Genomic DNA, 24,729 nt, shown 5'->3' with positions numbered 1-24,729 from the left:
TTCAGCTTCCTCATCTGTCACAGGGCAATAATGCCTTTCTCTCAAGATTAAGAATGAAATGAGCATTTAGAAAAGTGTTTGGTGCATGAGAATACTCACACGTATTTATTATTGTTATTTTTATTTTCAGCAAAGAGAGGATATTAGCAAAGGGAGGGCAGCTCCTTCTCCCAAAGGTAAAGAAAAGAATACTACCAATTTCTCGTGGGTCCTTCCAGAGATACTCTAATGTGTACAGAAGCAAAATAAGTGTGAGTTTGTATATTTGAGAATACTTTATTTGCATAAAGAACTACATCAAAATTAATTGGATTGAAGTTTCAACACTGAACACAAATATAGTACTCTATTTCCAAAAGGCTAATTCTTCACTTTGGGGTATAAACAGAATGATTTAGATGCTAGGATTAACTAAAAATGTAGCGAACATGGGAAACCATCTGAAGAGGAGGGCACTGAGTCATGTGAAGCACAGCTAAGTTACACGTTGAATGAAATAAGTGATTATCTGTCTAATGAGCTAAAAAGTTACTGCACTTTTCACATTCAATGCAATTCCTAAGTAGTGATTTCTTTATCCAAAGCATTACTAGGACACCTTGCTTTTTAGGTCTCATCTGGATCTGTGTTTTCAATGTACATTTTACTGTTTGTGAGGTTCCCCAGCACTGACCCACCACCACCTGGGAGAAAGGGGTACCCTCACTTAAAGTCAAGCCAGTAAAAGAAACTCTATGTTCACTATAAGTAAACAAAGGAAGGACAGCTCCTTCAGCAAGAGGTTTGGCCATGTAGCTCCTTTAAAGAGAGCTTCCTTAAAATATTTGAAATATGACAATACAAAAAATTTTTAATTACATACAAGTTTTTAGCAATATATCCATCTGGGAGAAAAAGCTTTTTTTGTATACAGGGATATTAAAATTGAAAAATAAAAGGAACTCGATTTGAGGAAAATATTTCCAATCCAACTGATTAAACCTCTTATTTTCTCATACTTTATCCCTTTGGGTACCTGGATACTCCTCCATTAAAAATACCCTTAGAATACAGAAAAGCAGAGAAGTTATTTGCATTGCAAAGAAGGAAAGACTTCTCTACTCTGGGGGTCCCTTTAAAGTTCCCGTTCCTCATACAAACATGATGGGGCTTTACCTGTGGCAGATGCTTCCCAGCTACAAGGATGCCATTGGGCGTGCGCTCCAGGATCTGCCACACTCGGTCGTAGAACCCTGGGGGAGTTCTATTCAAAGACCCATCAATCTGACGCCTGTTCAGCCAACATCTGTAAACCAAAGGAAAGTACTTTAGAGTTGAAAAACAAGCTGTTCTGGTAGAAAGCAGGGCTTTCAATATGGATTAATTGTTCCAATAGGGTAAGCAATAAAAGCCAAAACCTATCAATGGTGCACATCTACCACGTGTTACAGAGGTTAGTAAATATTTCATAGAGAAAACAGAGCTTTCAGGAGAGGAGGAAATCTCCAAGACCTTAAAAAATTTAAAAGGCTAAATGTTACTCTTTAGTAAGCTATGAATTGCTCACTACATGATCAAATGACTTTCTAATACAAAAAGCAGCTTCATTTAAAAACAGCCAATTTCACAATACTTTTATGTGGTTTTTGCATATAATAAAAGGTAAGCTACATGAAGACATGGGAATCATATAACTTGATCGCTCCTATCTCTCCCAAAAAGGCGCTTAATAAACATTTGATAAATGAATACGTGAATACTCAAAAAAGCATTAATTATAATAAATTACCTTATTTTAAACTTTATAAAAATTTGCTATTTAAATATGGCTAAAGTTCCAGTGCTGAGAAATCAGATACAAAATCTTATATATTATAATAATAGAACGTAATGATAAGCCAAAATTCTAGATCTTATTTTCATGGATTAGCATTAATATTAAATCTTAAAGATATGTCATTCACAAACTGCTAAAGATGTAGGATTTGCATAATTTGAAAAAACACACAGTGACATAGTAGTATATTCTTGGAAAAGCTGAAGACAAAAACAGATACACATTTTTTATTGCTGGCATTTAAAGAGGCAACAGAGTGAAATGTATACTGAGTCACAGGGAGGGAGATCATGATCAACAGTACGTCTAGGCATTACAAAGGCTATGCAGGATATAGTAAACAGAGAAAGACATTTTTGTTCTGGTGAAAGAGGACCAGTGAAGTTTTACCACTTACATGAGTGAGAAAGGCATCTCTTTGGGACATACAAAATTTCTTTTAATAGACCCAGCCTTAAATTGTTGCGTTCAGTGTTTCACTAAAGTGAAGCAGCTCAAAGGTCCAGGGGTTCCTTGGTGATGTTGTAGTTCAGATAAATAAACACCCCACACTCTGCAATGAAGTTTTCCTCCCCTTCCCTTTGTTTGGCAATAAAACAGGGTATTTTCAGAGTTCTACGAAGTCATGGTTAATATGTTAAAGAGAAGATGTTTGCTTAGAACCACAAGAAAAAGTAGAAATGTGAGAATATTCACAATGGAGGTGGAAAATTATTTTGGAAGTCTCCTTTTTTAATTTTGTTTTTTGCCTTTTTATTTTGAAAAATTTTAGGCTTACAGAAAAGTCACAAATATAATTCATAATGTTCTTGTGTACTCTTTACTTGGCTTCCCCTACTCCTGTTATCTTACATAACTGTAGTGTAATGTCGCAACCAGGAAATTAACATTGACATAATACTGACAATTAATCTATGGACCTTATTCAAATTTTGTCAATTTTACCACTAATATTCTTATTTTGATCCACTATCCAATCCGGGATCCCACATGGCACTTAGTTTCCATGTCTCCTGAGGCTGCTCTAATCTGTGATAGTTCCTCCATCTTCCTTTGTCTTTTATAACTTTGACACTTTACAAATGTCAGCTATTTTATAGGATGTGCCTCAATTTGGGTTGGTCTGATGTTTTCTGATGAATAGACTATGATTATGTACTCTTTGGCATGAATATCCAGAAATTTTGTGCCCTTTTCAATGCATCATATCAGGGGATACGTGATGCTGATGTGTTTTATTACTGGTGACGTTAGCCTTAAACATTGGGTTAAAGTGGAGTCAGCTGGGGCTTTCTACTGTAAGGTTACTATTTTTTCCTTTGCAATTAGTAAGTATCTTGAGTGGAAATACCTTAGAATTATGGAAATTTTCCATTTTTCATCATATTTCCATCCAATGATGGGTTTTTTTTTGAGATAGAGTCTTACTCTGTTGCCTGGGCTAGAGTGCCGTGGCGTCAGCCTAGCTCACAGCAACCTCCAACTCCTGGGCTCAAGCGATCTTCCTGCCTCAGCCTCCCAAGTAGTTGGGACTACAGGCATGCGCCACCATGCCCGGCTAACTTTTTTCTATATATTTTTAGTTGGCCAATTAATTTCTTTCTATTTTTAGTAGAGACCGGGTCTCGCTTTTGCTCGGGCTGGTTTTGAACTCTTGATGTTGAGCGATCTGCCTGCCTCAGCCTCTCGGAGTGCTAGGATTACAGGCATTAGCCACAGCGCCAGTCCAATGATGGGTTCTTGACTGCAACAATTACTACTGTTTTATATTTGTCTAATGATGATTTTCTATTTCCATCATTCTACTCACACTTATTAATTGGAATTCTACTATAAGGAAGAGTCCTTTCTCCCTAGTTACCTATTTATATCAGCATGGATTCCCAGATATTTATTCTATAGGGTATAACATAACACAATACTATCATATTTTTTTGTTCAAATTGTCCCAGCTTTGACTATTGGTGCTACTTCAAATTGTCTCCACTCTTCCTGACACACCTCTTATCATATTTTGAGCACTTCCTTATGTTCTGGTATGAGATGCTCCAGGCTCATCTTGTATTTTCTTCCTGAGCCTTGGAATCAATTATTCCTCCAAGGGATGGTGGTTCTTTTTATTAGAGAATGGCATTTAGAAATCAGTGTCTGGCCATGAGCTTTGCTCATTGTGGTTGTGGTTCATTGCCTCTAGGGCATCTCAACAGCCAGAACTAGGGCGTATATGGATGTCTACGCGTACATGCATGCACGTACCCACACTCACTTCTGTGTCTGTCCTTCAGTGTAGAAACCACGAAGTCACAATGGCACTGTCAACTCCAACCCTACAGCACTGCCTGCATCCCAGCCCCCATTTCCTTATGTGCAACTACTTTGTCCAGCAGAATCTGGCTCTCATTATGCACAATATATTTACTTGTTGGCTCAGTCCTAGTGTATACATAAAGTGATTTCAGAATTGCTAATTCAACATCTGTGAGAAAAAAATGTATTAACTAGAGTATACTATTTGTATGCAGATCTTTTTTTCTTTAGCTTTATCGTATCCAGTCAAAGCAATGTTTTCAAAGGTACTTCAGTTAATTCCTTTCTTCCCCGCCCTCTCAGAGTGGTAATATTACTTATTAGTAAAACAGGTTCATGTTTTACTCTTTGTTTTCTATTATGGGTTACCTCCACACCAGGGTTAACCCTAATTCATTATTTATGCCCTTGGTACAGACCACATTACAGTGGTTTGGCGTCTGCACCACGCAGACCCGTGTGCTCCCGGAAGTGCCGCTCCCGGAAGTGCCGCTCCCGGAAGTGCCGCTCCCGGAAGTGCCGCTCCCGGAAGTGCCGCTCCCTCGGCAGCCCGTCAGCCGGCCGCACTTCTGTCCACCCTGGTCCCTCATTCCTGCGGCAGCCAGTCACGTTAGCTTCTGATTTATCATTCCTGTATTTCTTCTGAACAGATGAATACATAAATATGTACTTTTTTATATCCCTTTATTTCTTATGTAAAGAGTAGCATACTATAGATGCTCTTTTGTACTTTGCTGTTTTCATTTAACAATACATCCTAGAAATTACTCCGTATCAGTTCTATCAGTTCATAGAGATCATGCTCATTCTTTCTCACAGCTGCATAGTACTCTGCTGTGTGGATATACCATGGTTTATTCAAATAGTCTCCTATGTATGGGCATTTAGGTTATGGGAATTCTGAAAATTTCAAATATAAACAATGGTGCAATGAATAACCTTGTGCATATATATTTTCATATTGTTGGAGGCATATCCTCAGAGTAGATTCCTAAAAGTATTAATAGGAAGCTGGGTCAAAGGATAAGCACAAATGTAGTTTTTTTTTTTTAGATGTTGTCTAATTCCCAACCAGAAGGGCTGTACTCACTAGCTACATATAGGAGTGTCTGTTTCCCACAGCCTCATCAATTGTTTATCAGACCTTTTAACTTTTGCTAGTCTGAAACATGAGAAATGGTTCAACATGCTTCTAATTATGAATTATTTTGAACATTTTTCCAAATACCTGAAGGTCTTTTTCATATATTTTAAATAAGGTGATTAATCATGGGCTTTTAGTTCTAGCCCTTAATTTTTAAGAATTCTTGGCTATTGTAATAGCTCTTTGTGGCACATGTTTTGTTCCAGTTTCTCAGTTGTCTTTTGACATTGGTTATCTCTTTTCTGCCTTGCAAAATGATGTTTTTAATTTTTATGTAGTCTTATTAATCTTTTCTTTTGCTGTCCTTGGGTCGAGTCATAGTTAGAAAGTCTTTCCCATGTTAAAACTAAAAAGGAATTTACTTATCTCTTCTTGTATGATTTATTTTTTTCATTTAGATCTCTATTTGGCGTTTATTCTTGTGTATAGTATAAAGTATGGATTTGATTTTATCTTTTTCTAAATGGCTATCTAGTTGTTCTTTTACTACTTATTTAAAAAGTCCACACTTGATCTTTATCATATACTAAATTTCCATATGTACTTGGGGGTCTATTTCTGGATCTTCTATTCTGTTCAACTGGTTTGTTTGTTCATGCACCAATACCACACTGTTTCTATTATAGAGGCTTTGTAGTATGTTTTAATATATATTAGGACAAGTCCTCCTTTTATGCTGTTCTGGTTATTCTTGCATGTTTGTTTTTCCATATGAGTTTAGTATTAACTTATCTACTTTCATAAAACAGCTTGTTGAAATGTTACTGGAAATGCATTAAATTTACAAATGACATCTTTATAACATTTAGTGTTTCTATTTAAGAGCAAAGATGCCTTTCCATTTGTTCAAATCTACTTTTGTAGAAGACCTCTTTTATAGAAGGCATATGTAGAATTTTCTAGGCATACACCACCTTGGAAAATGTCAGGCACAAAAGTGTCAATAAATACTTGCCTACTTATATTAAAGCTCTTTCTGTAATAAAAAAATTCTTCAATTCAATGCAACACACAAGCATTTACTTTGCTCTTAGTCTAAGATTAGCACAAATTAAGACTGTGAAAGGGTTTAGACTTGAAGTCTAGTTAGGGAAACAAAATCACAGGCAACATATTTAAATAACATTACCAAACCCAGTCCCTTCTGCCAAAATGTTGGGAGGAGATGGTGAGTGCTAAAGAGGCTCAGAAAGGGAATTGACTAAAGTGGTATAAAGTGTTCCATTTTGCATAGAATAATAAAAATGAAATGCTTATAAACTATACCTGAAAAAAGTATAAAATTCAAATCAACACAAAAAACAATTGAAGACAGACATTTTAATTAGTCTGTTTATACCATCCATCTATTGGGGTGGCCTCTGACACTCTGCTGCATTTTATTTCTTATTAATATCTTATACATTTCACAGATATGTTAAACTAACAATTATGATGTTACTGTGAGTCCAGTGCTGTGGAGGTAACAGAGGAACTCGTTACCTTCCGTTCTGTTGAGGCTGGAGGATATCCAACAGAAGCTGTTTAACTTCACTAGGTGACAACTGATACAAGTCCATGGTTGGCTCGTTTCCACTGCGGATCTGTAGTTCATACTCCATAGCATGGATGATCCATCTGAAACAAAACAAACGAAGCATGAATCAATAACTCTTGAAATAAAGTCACCTTGTGATTCTCTTGGTAATGCCCTTAGCAGCACTGACCCAACCAAAGGGAAATAAAGAAAGGGCCATTTGAATTTCCTGAACCATTGATATAATTACTTCCGTCAAGATTGTGTGACATGATCAGGCTCTTAAAAATGAGGCCTGCTCTTGCACAGGTGGTGAGGCTGTAAAACATGAAAATAGGCAATTACTTAGGTTCTTATCAAGTGAGATTTTACCAATTCAGCTGATAATATTCTGTATACAAATAGCTGCCATACTGTATTTTCTTGATACTAGATACATGCCCAAAAAGGGGGACATAAACAATGCATTTCAATATGGGGTGAGATACGCTATTATGTAAATATCCTTTCCCAGGAATGACAAGGATCTTTTATCAAACTTCTTTACTTTGCAGTTATTCTTTTGAGATGGTAGAGGACAGAGAAGTACCTGTCTTTGAAATATAAGGACACAATTAGTTATAACTTAATTATAGTCATACATTAAAGAATGTACTTTAACCAACATATGTCAGAAGAGCCAAATATTTAATTATTTTATGTGTAAGTAATTTTATTTTTTGAGATGCTTTTAAAAAACATTTTTGCAGTTTCATCTTCTTTCATTTACTGTATTATGAGGAAAGATAAACTAGTTATGAACCCCCCCAAAAAAACCAAACAAACCCAAAAAACCCCTGGAAATAGTCCTGTGCCTTAGGGAACCAGAACTCTACACACCATCAGGAAAAGCCTGGGACTTACTCTTACACAGTAGGTCCCTATGCTTTGCCCTGAAACCCCTCGGTGAACACTGAACAACAAGCACAGACAGTGAAGCGAGGTGTCTGGAAAGACTGTGCCTGGATTCACCCAGGCCGCCTCTCTCCCAGTGGCCAGCCCGCCTAGGGAAACATCTAGATAAAGCAGTGAAGATTTAAGGCAGCTAACTCACTACACCCAGATTAGCATTATTTTTCTCTTGACACATTTCCTTGAAAGACAACTGGTAAGGCCTAGTAAGTACAGAGGTGAAAAAGGTAGGTAGGTGTATTCAAAAGATCAAAGTCTGTCTTTATGCCAAGACTGGTTTGCAAAACAACAGTGACACATTCTCATGGGATGACTAATGTCTCTCAGTGCAGAAGATGGTAAGAAAAAATGTTAATCCTGCCCAGTTGAGCCAGAGGTGGTATCAACCAGGCATATTTCCTTGCTGCTGAGCCAGGTCACAGACATAAGGTAGAGGGTATCAGTTCTGTGACTGTCCAATCTCCACTGCCCTTGGCAAACACAACTCTCAGCTCCTCCTGCCCTCTTCCCATTCTTTCTTGTTGCCATTTCTCGAAGTTGGGAATTTAACTAGTCTACCAGTATGTCCTATAAAACACTGAGATAAATTATAGAGGTATGAGAAATACACAAAGGTAGAATATAATTTTTTAAAAGAAATTGTTACTATTACCGCTGATACTATATAACAAATATTTAATAGTTGTTCCTCGATAAGAGCAATAAAGATGATGATGTATTTGCAAACAACAAATGTCTGAGAGCTTCCTGATACATATAATAGAACGTGCACAGAATTAAGATTTACCATTTGTATTTCTCTAATCAGCTGAAGAGAAAAACTGGACTAAACTTTTGTTATTGGCGAAGACAACGATGTCTTGTCTTGATCATCCTCATTATTACTGACTATATTTAAAATGTTAAACAGGCATAAAAGTAACAAAAACAATTATTTTGGATGTTTTGATGTTAAAGTTGTTTATGAAATTAGCTGTTACAACATGTCATTTATAATAAACTATTCAGTGAACCTCTTCTTTAAATAAAAAAGTTCTATTTTTATTTTATAAAATAAAATAGAATTGTCTTCTATTTATTATTTTATTTCTTTGATTCTACTTTATTTCCTTATTTAGATTTAAAATTTACATTTGAGGCAGCCTAAAATAATGGAAGGAACATTGAATTAAAAATCTAAGGCTTGCCTGCTGGTCTCCTCAGCACATCACTGGAAGGAAAGGCGGGTGGGAGGTTCTGCTCTAGAGAAAAAGTGACTATAGAGACACAACCACTAATGCCATGTGTGAGTCTTATTTTAGATCCTGACTCAAAAACAGACCAACTGTTAAAAATCATTTTGGGGGAAATCAGAGAAATGTAAGAATTGGGTATTTGGTGATATTAAGGAATTACTGGTAATTTTGTTGGGTGTGATAATGGCATTGCGATTATTAATGTTCTTTTTAAGAGATATATACTCACTAAAAGTTGAATGTCTAGGATTGCTTTATAATATACTACAGCAAAAAATAAATAAAAAATATAAAATGTGGTAAATGTAAGTAATTAACAATTGCTTATATGGGAATTTACCAAATAATTCTGTTACCATACATTTATAATTCTTCATACTGAAAAGCAAAAATGCTAAGGACAGAATGAAATACTAATTCTGTCACCTATCAACTGTACCCTATTAGCAAGTTATTTTTCATATGAGAATATTACTATTACCCATTCAACTTTATAAAATTGTTTTGAGGAACAAATAAGACAATGTATATAAAAAGGCTTTTGATATTCTAAAGAGTAAAAAAAAATGTTAGCAAACTCCTGTTATGTGACTTCTCAGACTCAGTTTAGAGGAAGATAATATAAGTTTTTAATTCAAGCCTTGGAGTTACTTAAGCAAGTGCCACATTCAATTAACTTTAGGAGGTATCTTCTTCTAAAATAAATAATGTGTTTATTTTTAAAAGGCTTACCTTTTAAGGTTCTCCAATAACTTGAGTTATTAAAACTAAACATAGTCTATAACATTTATCTTTTAAAATCCATAGTACCATATGTGAAGGTAGCTGGAGATCTAAAAGTTTTCCCTTGGGCTTCTTCCTTCTATTTACAAAATCTCAGCAATTCTGTGAGCAAATTATAGAAAACACTGTATTCAACAATCCCTAAAGAAAAAGGTGACTGTTTTTCATTCATTCGAGCATGAATGAATATAATCTATTTGTCATGTAATTAAAATATATTTATCTATTCAAAAATATTGGCCATACTAATCTTTTTACACTTTGGGATTCTTTGAAAGACTAAAATAAAAATAGTAAAATAGCCTTAGACACAAACTATTAAAATAGCTCTCAGAAGCTGGGTGTGGTGGCTCATTCCTAGCATCCTAGAACTCTGGAAGGCCAAGGCGGAAAGATTCCTTGAGCTCAGGAGTTTGACACCAGCCTGAGCAACAGCAAGACCTCATCACTACTAAAAATAGAAAAAATAGCAGGGGATGGTGGTGCATGCCTGTAGTCCCAGCTACCAGGGAGGGTGAGGTAGGAGGATTGCTTGAGCCCAGGAGTTTGAGGTTGCAGTGAGCTATGATGACACCATTGCACTTTAGCCTGGGTGACAGACCTAGAGAAAGTTGATTATTGAGTAATACAGTTAAGAAAATCAAGGACATTTTATCCATTTTTAGGACTACTAACCAAGGACACAAAACCTGATCTGACAATTTCAATATAAAAGCATTTAAATGCAAAATTGAGAAAGAAAGAAAGAAAGAAAGCAAATGTTGAAGTCAAAAGAATGAAGACTACATCTTTATAAATGCAGTCTGTCTAAGGTACCAGAGTCATGCTCTACTTGCCAATAAGCAAATGGGAAAGTGGCAGTTACACACGACTGACCAAATCAACCTTCACATGTATCAAGGTTTGACTTGATGACAATGAATTCCTCAGGACTACTGGAAAAGTGCAAAGGGGTAGACTAGTATTCCTGTAAAGTCCTGGGAATAAGCTTATCCTTCCAAAAACTCTCTTGTTTTGAGGTTAGTAAGAATATTGCGTGTGTATTGGCATTTTTCTTTCCAACATGCCCCAATCAAGGAATGAAATATAAAATAAAGTACATGGAAATCTGACACCATTGGTAAACCAGAAAGGCTAACATTTTATGAAAAAAGGCCATAAAGAATAGCACTAATCCTTGATGAGAAACAATTTTTTAATGATCATTTTGAAATTATTTCAAGATAACAAGAAGGATTTGCTAAATTTGCTATTAAATGAGTGAATGAATGACTCTCTGTGCAAATGTTTTACTGAGGCATGTGTAATGAACTGAATTGTATCCTCCTCCTGCTCCTCAATTTGTATGTTGAAGCCCTAACCCCTATGAGATAATATTTGGAGATGCGGGTCTTTGGGAGTAATTAGGTTTAGTTATGGTCATGAAGGTGGGACCCTTATGATGGCATTAGTGCCCTTTGAAGAAGAGACACCAGAGAGCTCTCTCTTTCTCCAGCAGGTGAGGACACCGAGAAAGCTGCTGTCTGCAAGCCAGGAGGAAAGCCCTCATCAGAAACTGAGTTGGCTGGCACCTTGACCTTGGACTTCCCAAACTCTAGATTGTGAGAAAATAAATTTCTGTTTTTTTTTTTTTTTTTTTTTTTTTTTTGAGACAGAGTCTCGCTTTGTTGTCCAGGCTAGAGTGAGTGCCGTGGCGTCAGCCTAGCTCACAGCAACCTCACACTCCTGGGCTCGAGCGATCCTTCTGCCTCAGCCTCCCGAGTAGCTGGGACTACAGGCATGCGCCACCATGCCCGGCTAATTTTTTTATATATATATATCAGTTGGCCAATTAATTTCTTTCTATTTATAGTAGAGACGGGGTCTCGCTCTTGCTCAGGCTGGTTTTGAACTCCTGACCTTGAGCAATCCGCCCGCCTCGGCCTCCCAAGAGCTAGGATTACAGGCGTGAGCCACAGCGCCCGGCCTAAATTTCTGTTGTTTAAGTCACCCTGTTTATGGTGTTTTCTTATGGCAGCCCAAGATGACTAATACACTATATAACAGAAGACAGGAAAGTTGTAAGAAGAGACTTTTTTCCTTGATTCATATTAATATGGAGAGGGTGACAATTTGATGAGGCAAACTGAGCTTCTTGTTTGGTGACTGGAGAACAACGACTCACTCAGTCTACCCCTGATCCGATCATCATAAAACAGAGGCAGGAGAGCTCCATCATCTCACTGCCTTACCTCATATCAAATGTCAAAAGCAAAGACCTTTAAATGAATATCGGAAACATGCAATGAACTTGAAGCTATAATTATCTTCTCTTTCCTTACTGCATAAGCAATGTTATAGTCTGGTACCTCTGACACCAGTGGCCTTCTCTAAGCACTGGATGTATATCCACATATGTAGTTTCATGCATCAGAGGACAAGATATTCTGGCGCCTAATTACTTACAGAAGATGTCCTGGCAGTGTGAAAAGCAGAGATGAAAAAGGTTTGATAACATATATCCTCCCACTAAAGCCTGACTGACAGACCTGCAGCAGAAAGCAGTTGATTGGAGGTCTTTACAGTAACAGGCCTGTCAGGAACTTGATCTATTTCAACAGGAAAGCTGGAGCACAAATCAATAATGAGACAGCAAATCAAATCATTATCGGACTAGAATACCATTCCTGTGAGCAAGTTAATTTTGTTCACTGGAGTGCCTGATAGCAGCAAAGTTGAAGAAATTGTATTAGGAGGATTAACCTTGGAAAAAAGAGGAAAGAAACACGGTGCTATTGGTTTAAAAGAAATTGAGGCAGTGAATGATGTAAATAAATACATTTTTTTTAAAAACCTCATGGAGAGAGGTTAAACTAGAGAGATAAAAGTATATGTAGTACAGGGGAATTCTGGGTAAGATGTACCACGGCTAAGGCAAACATTCTTATTTCTTGTGTCCATTTAGCCTAGTCAATGTTGGCATTCTAAGAAGAATATGGTATCAAAATCTGACTGAACAATCTCTTTAATCATAATTAGCATTTAAAACAGAGAGAAAATAATACAAAGCCAGATGAGAATGAATCTGAGATGCTTTATCATCCTATAATGCAGTAAAAAAATAATGTATTCTATAAATCTCCCCACCTTTCTTTTAAAATTGTGCTACAACCACTACAAAACAGAAAGGACTAACTTAGAAGCAGCTACATGTTCAACAATTTATAAGAAACTCACCATTAAAAGACTCTATAAATGAAGAATTTGCTCACCAATTTTAAGCAAACTAAAAACCTTCCAGGGACTAATTCAAGGTAAATTTTGTAAAGAAACATACTGGGTATGTATTTGCTGCTGCCAATAAACAAACATGCAAGGGGGCCATTCACTTAAAGGAGCTGAGGCCTTAGTAAAATTTATTAAGGATGAAATGCGATAAAAACATATGAAAAGACACAGAAGTGTCTTTTTCCTCTTCAGAGGGGCCCTTCACAAGCTCCAGACAGGATAACTACAATTCCCGAAGCTGTCTGATATCCGAGTAGAGACAGCATTCTAAAACCTTTCTGCAGATGAGGTGGAAGAGCACGGTGGGTCATAGGTCTAAGGGGATTTTAGAGTGTTGCCATGGGTTTCATGAAGTCCTACCAAGTCCTACCAAGTGACAGAGAGGTGACATCATGGTGGATGGCAGGGGAGACTCTCCAAGGGATCCTGAGTTGGGGTTGCTATATGAAATGCTTTAGATCATTCCACTAAGCCTTGAAGGAGAACCATCCATGGCTGAAAGGGTCACCTCCCCCAAGGTGGACAGCTCCTGTGGGAGCACAGGGTCTTTGCAAACTGAGGACCAGAAGACAGGAGTAAGTGAGTACATGTGTTTGTTGGTATGTGTGTGGATGTGGGAGGTCATCCTATGGATTCTTGAGATTTGTAGTGTGTATAAAGAACTCCCCAGAGGTACCTGGTCTACAAAAGCCGTAAGAGAGAAGACCTCAAATTATCACATGTCATAGTGATAATGCTGAAGCTTTACCCTTTGCCAAACATCTTCACATTTGTTACCCAGAATCACCACAATCCAATGAGGAAGCCAGAGCAGGGATGGCCTCACCATTTTATAGACCAGGGAGCTGGAAGAAGGGGCGAGGAAGCATGAACTTTGCTGTCATTCAGACCAGTTTCAAATCCTGGTTCTTGGTCCCAAGACCTTGGGGAAGTTACCTTGCAGAATTTCAAATTGCTTGTGTAAAAACTCAGAGTTTTTTTGAGTATTATATGAGATAAGCCAGGGGTCAATCATCCAGAACATGGGACTTCAGTAAACATTAGATCTCTTCCTCTGAGTATAAAAAAGGATAATTCATTTGCCCAAGATAGTCACTTAAGTTAGTGGCAGAAATGGGAACAAAATTCAAGTCTTTCCACTTATAATGCTCACACTGGTGGTTTCCAGAGAGCTGAATTAGGTGGCAAGGGAGGTTTTGCTTTAGGGGAGTTGGCAAATTTTCCTTAGAGAAATTAAATGGCAACTCTCTACCCTTTGCCCTTATCCCATTATCTTTTCCTCTGCTGGTTCCAATAAACAGCACCATGGGCCCTGTGCATGTTTGCTAACAACATCTTAGCCTGGCTGTGAGCTGGGAACACAGGCATTCGCCATGTAGCTACACAAAAGACAGTCTTCAGGGAATGTTACTTCCTCTATAAATACTGATCTTAAAAATACAAACAAATAAATAATTTTAAACTGTTCTTATACTTTGCTTCCTAAGCCAATTTTGATCTTATAATAGGCAGGTGGATCTATATTTTTATTTTTATTTATTTATTTATTTTTATTTTGGCATATTATGGGGGTACAGATTTTAAGGTTTCAATAAATGCCCATTTCCCCCCCTCCCCCAACAAGTCTGAGTCTCCAAACTTTTTTTTGTGTGTGGTTAATATGACAAAACTCTTCATTTGCCAGAGGTATCCTACAATATTACAAGAAAATAAAAAGCTTGATCTAAACCTTTCAACTTTTCACAGCATCTTAATAGATCTCCTGCAGTACACAAGGGGCCAACCTAGCATCATCCTCATTTCCTTAAAAGTGAAAAAAATCTCATTTATTGGGTTTGTTACCTTGTAACCATGGTATGCCTTACACTGTAAAATGTTAAGCAATACTAATCCTAGATTGGAGGGCTAACAGACAAAAGACAAAACCCATTTGGAATCTATGGCACATAACTGCTATGGGAATACTTGAATATAACACAGATCATAAGTCAAAATCATGTAGAAGAGACCACAAAGGTCATGAGGTTCTAGAAATACACATGGAAGCCTGTGTCTGTGAGATGATGGCAATGGCACACAGGAGCAAAACATGCAGAAAGTACTCAGGACTGAAGACCAAGAACCCTGAAGTAAGGAAGACCTGGATGTAAACCTCAGTACTTTTGCATTCACCTGTGCTCTCAGGTCTCAGTTTCTTTACTGTTAAATGGGGATCATAGTGCCCTCCTCAGAGTTGTTGTAGGGATTAAATTAGACAATATGTGTGAAGAACTTTTTACACATTGCCTAGTATGTAACAGACATGCAACAGATAGTATCTGTGGTTATGACGATGGAACGAGAGGAGGAGGGTGGTTTACTAGCGGCATCTTTTGAGTGCAGTGGCCATGTATATTATTGATACTTGTCTCCTCTTTGATCTTTACTGAAAACACTACTTAGAGACATTCATTCTAAAGCAACCTGTACTATACTCTGATGTGATTAACTGCACCATTCTATTAATAAATAATTGGAGAAAAGTTCTATATACTGATATCTTCTACATGTATGACTGGACTTTTCATATAAGCAAGACCCTATTTAATTTGGTCATTTCCTGAAGGGTGTGACTTAAATCTTCTTTTACACTTAATTCCAGTATCATGTGTTACAAACCATGTGCATTAATAAAAATCAAAGGAATCCTTTACTTCTCTGACAGTACTGAGACATGCTATCTTTTGTTTTTCCTAACTTCCCTATCACTAGCTCAAAGCAAATCACATGACTCAGCTTATATCATATATATTAATCAATCAAATATTTGTTGAGCATCTCTGATGAGCTAGACTGTGATACTGACAGGATGTAATACAAGATCTAGACCCTGTCCTTAGCAGAAGTAAATTTCTTAAATAAGTCACTCCTTATTAAAAAGTATTCGACTGCTCCCCAACTAAAAATGTTCCAGTGATTATCGCTGATCCTGTGAGACCTGCGTAAGAGGGAAATGTGCATGATGAGCTGGGCAGGGACATCATTAATGGAAGGCAGCTATGCTCACCACTGTACCAACAGGGCAACAGGGAGATTGTTGATACAATGAAATATGATGTCATAAGTCCAGAACAGATTCCAGGACAGTAAATCATTAAGGTTTCACAGCAAATTTCTTCTGCTACTGTTAAACACTAAGTTACATGCTGTCTCCTGACATTTTTATTTTGGGTGACACACAGTTTAAGGAAAAAGTGTATGTGATTTTCCTGAAAGGCACTGAACATATAGAATAGCACCTATGAGAACAGGAAGAAAGCTATTTTTACAATAAACTAAGCACACACTCCCATTAATAGAAAGAAGCTTCAGATAAGATTTTAATTCAAGAAAGGAAAGTACATGGAATTTGTGGGAAGACATAAATTAGCCGAAATGCTGAATAAACAGTAAAGGAAAAGACTACTAGAGACTGAAAAACAGAGCAGTGTAAAATCTTGGGAAACTGTTTACCTTTACTCCAAGGCTTTGTTTAAACCTTTGCAGGGATGACTATCACTTTTTTTTTTTTTTTGGTTTCTTTTTTTGATGACTATCACTTGAAGAGGCTCTCCCCACTAGAACATTTATTACAAAGATTGTGCTTTGAAAGAGTTATGATCTACACTTATGCTGTCTCAGAGAAATGCCTGAGTCTGTGACAATAGACTTTTACCACGTATGAAAGAAATACATTTCTTTTCATTTAGAGTCAAATCACGTGAAAAGACCCATTTCTGTACCCTCATATGTAGTCAGGAGGTTGGAGTTGAAAATATTAGAGCAAACCAAGATCAAACAAATCAGGATATAATTCAAAGTTCTTATAATTGATTTGGAAATACCACTAAATCTTTGAAAGAAATAATTTTAAGGGATAAAAATGAAGGCTAAGTTCTATGCAGGTATAGTAATTTACTTTCAATCAAAATAAAAAGGGGAGATAAAGAATGGGAAATTCACTTGAAATATGCTATAGTTGAAATCACGCAAATCATTTACAAAATAATAACCTAATTTTTTTTTTTTTTCGACAGAGTCTCACTCCCTAGCCTTGGCTAGAGTGAGTGCCGTGGCATCAGACTAGCTCACAGCAACCTCAAACTCCTGGGGTCAAGTGATCCTCCTGCCTCAGCCTCCCGAGTAGCTGGGACTACAGGCATGCACCACCGTGCCTGGCTAATTTTTTCTATATATTTTTAGTTGGCCAATTAATTTCTTTCTATTTTTAGTAGAGACGGGGTCTTGCTCTTGCTCAGGCTGGTTTTGAACTCTTGACCTTGAGCGATCTGCCTGCCTCAGCCTCCCAGAGTGCTAGGATTATAGGCGTAAGCCACCGTGCCTGGACTTTAAAGTAAAATTTTTACATAATACTGAAAAATATAGCTTAGAAAGTAGAAATCTCCTAAAGAAAATAACCAACACCAATTTGATGCATATTTCTCAGATACTGTCCACACATCCATTACACACATATGGGTATGATATTATTATTGTTCCTTTATAAGGAGTGGAATAATACATTTATGACTTACTTTGTTCATTTAATTTATCTTGGACATTTATAAATATCAGTATATCGAACTTCATCTTGTTCACTGCCATGGCTGCATAGCATTTTTCTATATGGTTAAAACATCATTTATCCAAACTATTCCTACTGATAAATACCTAGGTTGTTCCCAATGTTTTACTATTTTAAATAGTGCTGAAATGAAGATTGCTGCAAATTATGTCCTTATGTATGTGTGTATTATTGCAAATTCCTAGGATGAGAACTGATAAATCAAGAGATATACAGATACTGTCAAATAAGCAATGAGTTTTCTACATGTAATTTTGAAGGAAAAAACAGATAGTAATTTTTCAGAAGGTGCTTTATAGTCACATGTAAGACTGAAACTAAGAAATGAAAGGGAAATTGAACCAACAACAGAAAAGGAAAACAGTAACAAAAAGGCATGGTCAATAAAAAACATGAAATAAAATACAGAAATAAGTCAACATGTAAAAGAAATAGCATAAATATGAAATATATTTCTATTAAAAGATAATATGCATACATTAAATAGTTAAAACTATGGTACTATACTTAAAAATGGTCAAGATGGTAAATTTTATGTTATGTGCTTCTTATCGAAATAAAAAATGGATTTTAAGATTATATTAAAAACAAATTCAGCATATTAAAAACAAAATCAGCATGCTGATTATAATACACACACACACACACACACACAGAAAATTATAAAAGAATACTGAATGCAAAGAGATAGAAGACAGTATACCAAGCTAATAATGACAGATAAAGAAAGCAGGCATGGTAGTAACATTACACAAAAGGTAACTCAATTGTTTTTTTTAATGCATAGTAATGGTATCCTGGTTATGTCTTTAAAAAGTCCTTATCTTTTAGAGATACTCATTGAAGTATCTATAGACTAGATGACATGACAGATTTGCCTTAAAAGATCAAGAGCGGGATGTGGGTGGCGTGGGTAGTACATGAGGGTACAGATGAAATGAGATTGGCCATAAGATGGTATTGTGTAAGCCAGGTGACAGTATGGGCACACAAGGCTTTATTTTACTGGTCTCTATCCTGTAGCTGTTTAAAATTTTTTTAAAGTTGTAAAGCAATACATGACATAAAGATATATTGATAAAAGCTATGAAGTAACATGGATAAAACAAAGTTTTAAAATATATGCAGCAAAACTGATAAAAATGCAAGGAGAAATTGACACATCCATAATTATAATGAGAAATTATTAAGACTTTCATTAATCAACTGTCAAGTAGAATAGAAAATCCAATTATATAGTTAGCAAGCTATATACACTTAGATCCACTCACATGTACATATTGTATATTTGCACCCAACAGAGAATATATGTTCTCTTCAAACACTTGAGGAACATCCCCCGAATTTGCCACGTTTGCTTACTCTATATGCTCAAGTTATCATTTGACTCTTTTGCAATCAGGACATTTTCACATGATACTTATACAATTAAAAATATATTTTAAAAAGAAATGTTTATACTTCATTAGCTTGTCATAGGCTTTTAAAACATATCTCATTTCATTTTCACATAAAACAAAGAGGCTAACAGTAAAGTGAGGTAAGACAGGTTCAGGCATTTGTCCAAGGTTACCAAGATAATAAACGGCAGTCAGAACTGGGATTCAGTTGTTAAATGCCAGAGCCTAGTTAATTCTCCCTATACCATGCTGTCTCATAAAATTCTTGTTTAAGAAGATTCAAGAATACCAGAGCCTTAATTTCAATCTTTTCTCTAAAAAGAACACTTAAAATATTAAAAATTAAAAATTCAAATTTGGTAGAAAATGATGCAGAATATTCTTAAAACGACTAAATTTTTATCTGAGTGTGTCCTCTTTGTCACTTAGTTTTACTGAAAATCCTTCTTCTCTTAGGGTTTATTCATTTTATTTATAGGAACTTTTACAAGTATTATGCTTAGTGCTTTACATGATGCAGCTGTTGAAATCCCTGTAGTCTGATTTTAACCAGAGAACAGAGTTACTTTCACAATGTCTAACTTGGGAGTTAAATAGACATGAGGATTCTTTCAGGCTGCTGGCATTTATTTCTTCATACCACCAGATGTTGCCTCCATGGCTTAGGGAAAAGTTGTACTTTTCTAAATACACACCAGATACCTGGAGCATCACTTTGCTTGCCCCAGTCTGTTAGAGGACAACACAAACAATTCTGTGTATGCAAGTGCAAAGCCCTTTACTCACCCGATCCGTATTTTCAGCATACCCCTGAATAACTCAGGGTTGTTGGAGATGATCCAGCCAATGTGGATGACCAGTTCCTGCTGGATGACCGCTTCTCTCTCATCATGGGTGTTACACTTATAGTAGATGATGTTCTTAATCACACTTGGAGACAAAGGGTTAGAGATAACCTCTTCTTCATGGCCAAAGGCACCCAGAGTTACCTATGAGTGGCAGAATTTTACTTTAAAAATCTCCTAGCTACTAAAAGATAAAAAAAAAAAAAATTCAATGCTCAGGCTGACTGGCAGGCTGAAATTACTCTATATAAGCTAGGGAATTAGGTAGAATAACTGTTCCTGCTATTTATTAAAATGGCTTTCAAAGCATGACTCCCACCAGAATTCAAGATGGTTCACAGTCTAGTCTAAAATATAAGGGCAGTTGAGGGTCCTAATTAGGGTGGTGGGGGTGAGGGGATAAAAGCAGGGAAGGAATATAAATAACTATTAGGATAAAAATATTCTGAATAACTCTAGTACTAGAAATTCCCCAGAGAAACCAGAATACCCTGAATAGTTTTATTTTACTGCATAGTCTACACAATTTAGCATATGAGAGATATACTTTTTGGCTTTTTATAGTTTTTCAGACAGAACCTTTTGCTCTTTAGCAATACTGTAACCTTTTCAAAGGCAAGATCACATAGTTCTCATGTAGTCCTCACTTTTCCTGGCACAAGGGTTGAAATACTAGTGCTAGATCTCTCACCTGTGGAGGGGAACGGACCAGGCTGTCCACGAGCCTGGGAAAGGAGAAAGCACACAGGCAAGTGGCAACGAAAACTCAGAGCAGAAAAGAGCTGCGCAAGTTGGCAAGAGGAACACTCCGGTGTCTGTCTCTCCTCTGTCCCTGGTACTCCTCCTCTCGGCAGATTCTGCAGCCCATCCCACCTCTTCCTTACCTCTTTCCATCTCTTTTCTATGCACAGTGCATAATTACAAGAGGCAGGAAAAGAACAGTTTATGAAAGGGCATTTGTGTTTTCGGGGGTTGAGGATGAGAAAAGAACATGGGGTCTTTTGCCATGCAGTGAAAACTGAACTGCTGGTTTATTAGATTATAAGTGGTACTAATCAGTTAGTCTGAGTGTGATTACTTTTATTAAAATGTCAGTGTGTAAAGAAGAAAACAAACAGAAGGCACATCTTTGCCTTTGGAAGCTAAGATGACTAAACCACTATTTCATTCCAGAGAGCTTAAGGTGATCTGAATATACTTTGCAGAAACAATATTGCTTCAGTTCTCAAGGCAGCATTTCATAAAGGTACAAATGCAAACTTCGAATGCTCCGTTCTCATTTCTTTATGTAAAGAGGTAAGGTACTGCCAATGAATAGACTTCATGTATTTGGTCAGGAAGCTGAGCTACTGACCTCCCAGGCTTACCCAGCTCTGTAAGTGACCATTACTGTGGGAGACACGTTCGTCTGATGGGCAATGGCCCAGACACAGACGTGGGAGCAGGGTCTCAGGACCATAGGCTGCAAGCCCTCTCTAGATATTGTATAGAATGGATGTGACCAACCCTCCTAGTGTCAGGTGCTAGTGACCTCAAAGATCTCCAAAATCTTCTGAATGTTCACATGCAGTAGAATTAACTCTAATTCAGAAATACTGCAGGGACCTAAAACCCAAGAAAAAATAGCTTCTCAAAGCCTGTTTAACTTTCTTTCAGAGGTAGCTTGGTCCAGGGGAAAAATACAAGACTCTGTGGCTAGAGGTGAGAATTCTGGTTGGGGAAGGCACTAGATAAGTTACTTCCTGTACTTTGGTCTGTTTTAGCTGATAAATGGGGATGAAAATTCCACCTCTCAATAATTTGGAGAAAACAGAGAAAATAACATATATGAAAAACAATTGAACTTTTTCTCAGTTTATTATTATTTTGTTATTAAATATGATAGAAAAATAGCTTATTATTCTCACATTTCAAAAGCTAGATATCAAGATAAAATAATTTCAATCTTAATGAATTAAGAGTCCTGGAATTCTGAGCAATGAGTTGATTCCCTTAAAGAGGGTTAAAGTACTATTACTAAGGCTTATTTTATCTCTAGATTAACTGACAGGAAAACACAACAAAGCACATATATTCCCAAAGTGAGAAAGAAAAGAACCAGGTTTTCACTCTTAATGAAAGGATGATTCAGCCATGTGATTAAAGCTTATAGAAAACAAAACAAAAAAATGAGCAGCCACACCCCAATCCATATACCCACATGCACTGGCTCAATTCAACTCACATTTACCAAATGCTTCGTCTAAGTCAGGCCCATGCTGGGCACACTGGGACATATACTGGACAAGACTTGGGCTCTCACCTCTGAGGGCTCACGGACTACCATGAGGTGAGAGACACATATTCAAATGAACTGGGATCCTGGACAGACTATGAGAAGTGTCACAGGCCTATTATGAGAACCCAGAGGACAGAGAGACCACTGCTAACTGGAGATGGCTAGGTGACTGAGTTGGCCCTGGTGAATGGGGAGGGACTGGGGGAAGAAATGGCCTAGCAGGTACAACAACTAGGGAGCAGCACTGGCACACAGATCCGGGCTCTGCCTGAGCACCAATGTGTTTCTAAGGGGCAGGAGAGTCTCATGCAGAATAGAAGGGAAAGGGGCCCTTTGTCATTCACCTCTCTGCTCTGCCTGTCCTAAACCTATCTGGAGTACTTTAGTAGTCATTATTTCATTTTCTACATCAGCATCTATACTAATCTCAAGTTAACACAGGAGTTGAAAATTAACAGTGTTAAGGTGCAGCAGGAAAAAGGAATGGCCCATTTAATAACTACGCATCTTTAAGACTACATTTTGCTTGAAGGAGCCTTTTGTGGAAAATGGCCTGAACCATTGTTAATCTGGAGAGGCTTATGACATTGAGGCTTGCCAGATTTGAAATTAAGGGTCTTATCCACAAAACTTTGCAAAGGTGACTAAGTAAGTGTCTGAAAAGCACATACTTACCTGTTTGCCCTGCACTAAAACATTAGTAATGGATGGGGCCAGGCTGTCCACTACTTTACTTAAAAGACTTGCTGCACGGCGCACAACCGACCTGGGGGCAAAAAAGAGAGCAGGCCAGATGTTCACAAAGCTAAACGATGATGAATGAATGGGCCCCTGATTGGGGAGCCTTAAAAATATACATGGTTGGTCTCCACATAAGCATTTGGAAGAAACACTGAGCCCAAGACATTGACCCTAACCCTAAAATTTCCCAGACTGCAGGAATCAGGAGGGATGCCTCACCTCTACAACCAGGCTGCGCCAAGAGCATTATTGGTGCCATTACCAATTTAAAAAGAAAGAGCAGGGAACCAACTATTCCTTTGAGTGAGGAGGGGGATACATGGGAAGCAAATTAGAGAGTATTCTGATTTTGCATTAATAAATCCATTTCTAAGTCTATCACTGCCACATGTGACCTATCATCTTTCTTTTGGTGCCCAGAGAAGCAAATCTCTGGATTAGAGGATTCACTTTGTACTGAATTTTAGAAAGTGCTATAATGAAATACCAGCACCTTTTTTTTTTTTTTTGATAAAGCCAGAATATTGGGGGAAGGAATTCACACTGCTATTTTTACATTACTGAAAAAGTCTTAAAATATAGGAAGAACAGGTTTTTTTAAGCATAGCACATGCAATATGTAAGACTTTTTTTCGTCAAAAGTAAAAATTCATGTGGAATTTTTAGGAGAAATAAAATAAAAATGTAGGTTTGATATTGGCTAATATTTTTGTATTTGAGGATACTCATAGACACTGACCTATAAAAAGCATTTATATTCTTTAATCTCGACATAGATGGACCAGAAGAAAATTGATAACTGATAAAGTTAGTGAAACAAACACTTCCTACTTCTAAAGAAGCTTTCACCCACACGCTAGAAGACCAAAAGACATTTTTAATCCTCAGAGTGCAAATAAGCCCACACGCTTCAAGCAGCTTGAGTTTCCAAATTCTGTGCATGTTACCTGTTTCCCATGTACCAGAAAAGTAGTAATGTGTGGGGCTATAGAGGAAGAAAATTTCTGGGTAAATGCAGCCCCGTAGCGTACCGCCAACCTGGGTGTGTCAGTAGAAAGCCATAAAAGGGAAAATAGAGTAAATAAAACTTCCAAGAGTTTATTCTTTTAAACATAACAGTTTGCTAGTTAATAGTTTATCTAAAATGCAAGTATAATTCATAAGGCAAGAATAGGTTTGCTTAGCCAAAAATAAGACTATAGACCACATTTGAAACTTACTGATTAAAAAGCAACATCTATTGGTTTGCATGCTTTATTGTCCTGAGAATTTACAATGAAAATTTGAGAGGTTTAACCATGGGATTATTTCATTATTTCTTCTGGGTAGGAATGGTACATGTACCATAAAAACAGAGTTGAAATACTACTAAGAAATCATTTTGCCTAATACCCCAACTTTAGGGATTAGATGGAGGCTCAATGAGGTTAAGGGAGTTTCTTACGATATTGCTTGAGACTTTTAAAAAAATTAGATAAGAAGTAATTTTAAATATAAATTATATATACACACACATTTACTTTTAACATGTTTTAGATTATGTTAGTAAATCTGTTAGAAGTGCATCAAAATGCAGAGGGCCATGCATTTAGGTTTTCCTACCTCATTTTGAATTTAAACAATTTTATCTAAACTCACCCACTTTTAAAAAAATTCTGGGAAGAGACTATCTCTGTACAACAAATTGGTTATTTTTCATGGAACAACTATAATTACTGGAGTTCATTCAACTTAAGTGATAAGAGAACAACCTTCTATGTATATTATTTTTGCTTATGATAAAACGAAATATTGGTCTCTTTTCATGGCCTTCTATGATAACAGAATAGGTTTCCTAAATATA

At 36.9% G+C, this 24,729-nt stretch overlaps 1 protein-coding gene across 6 annotated transcripts in view; it reads right to left on the bottom strand.

The window, feature by feature from the left end:
- PHKB (phosphorylase kinase regulatory subunit beta) overlaps positions 1 to 24,729 on the bottom strand; it is a 211,332-nt gene that overhangs the window by 5,558 nt on the left and 181,045 nt on the right. For 5 of the 6 annotated variants that reach the window (XM_075995604.1, XM_075995605.1, XM_012773842.3 and 2 more), the window contains 4 exons: positions 22,821 to 22,911; positions 19,809 to 20,011; positions 6,750 to 6,884; positions 1,156 to 1,285 (listed from right to left, as the gene is read on the bottom strand). In XM_075995604.1, coding sequence (XP_075851719.1) covers positions 1,156 to 1,285; positions 6,750 to 6,884; positions 19,809 to 20,011; positions 22,821 to 22,911 — 559 coding nt within the window. Of the gene's footprint in view, positions 1 to 1,155; positions 1,286 to 6,749; positions 6,885 to 19,808; positions 20,012 to 22,820; positions 22,912 to 23,833; positions 23,925 to 24,729 lie in introns of all 6 variants that reach the window. The other variant, XM_012773843.2, reaches the window with a different exon arrangement.

This window comes from Microcebus murinus, chromosome 20, assembly GCF_040939455.1.
Source record: "Microcebus murinus isolate Inina chromosome 20, M.murinus_Inina_mat1.0, whole genome shotgun sequence".
NCBI classification, from domain to species: Eukaryota; Metazoa; Chordata; class Mammalia; order Primates; family Cheirogaleidae; genus Microcebus; species Microcebus murinus.
This window is presented reverse-complemented; position numbering and strand designations above follow the sequence as displayed.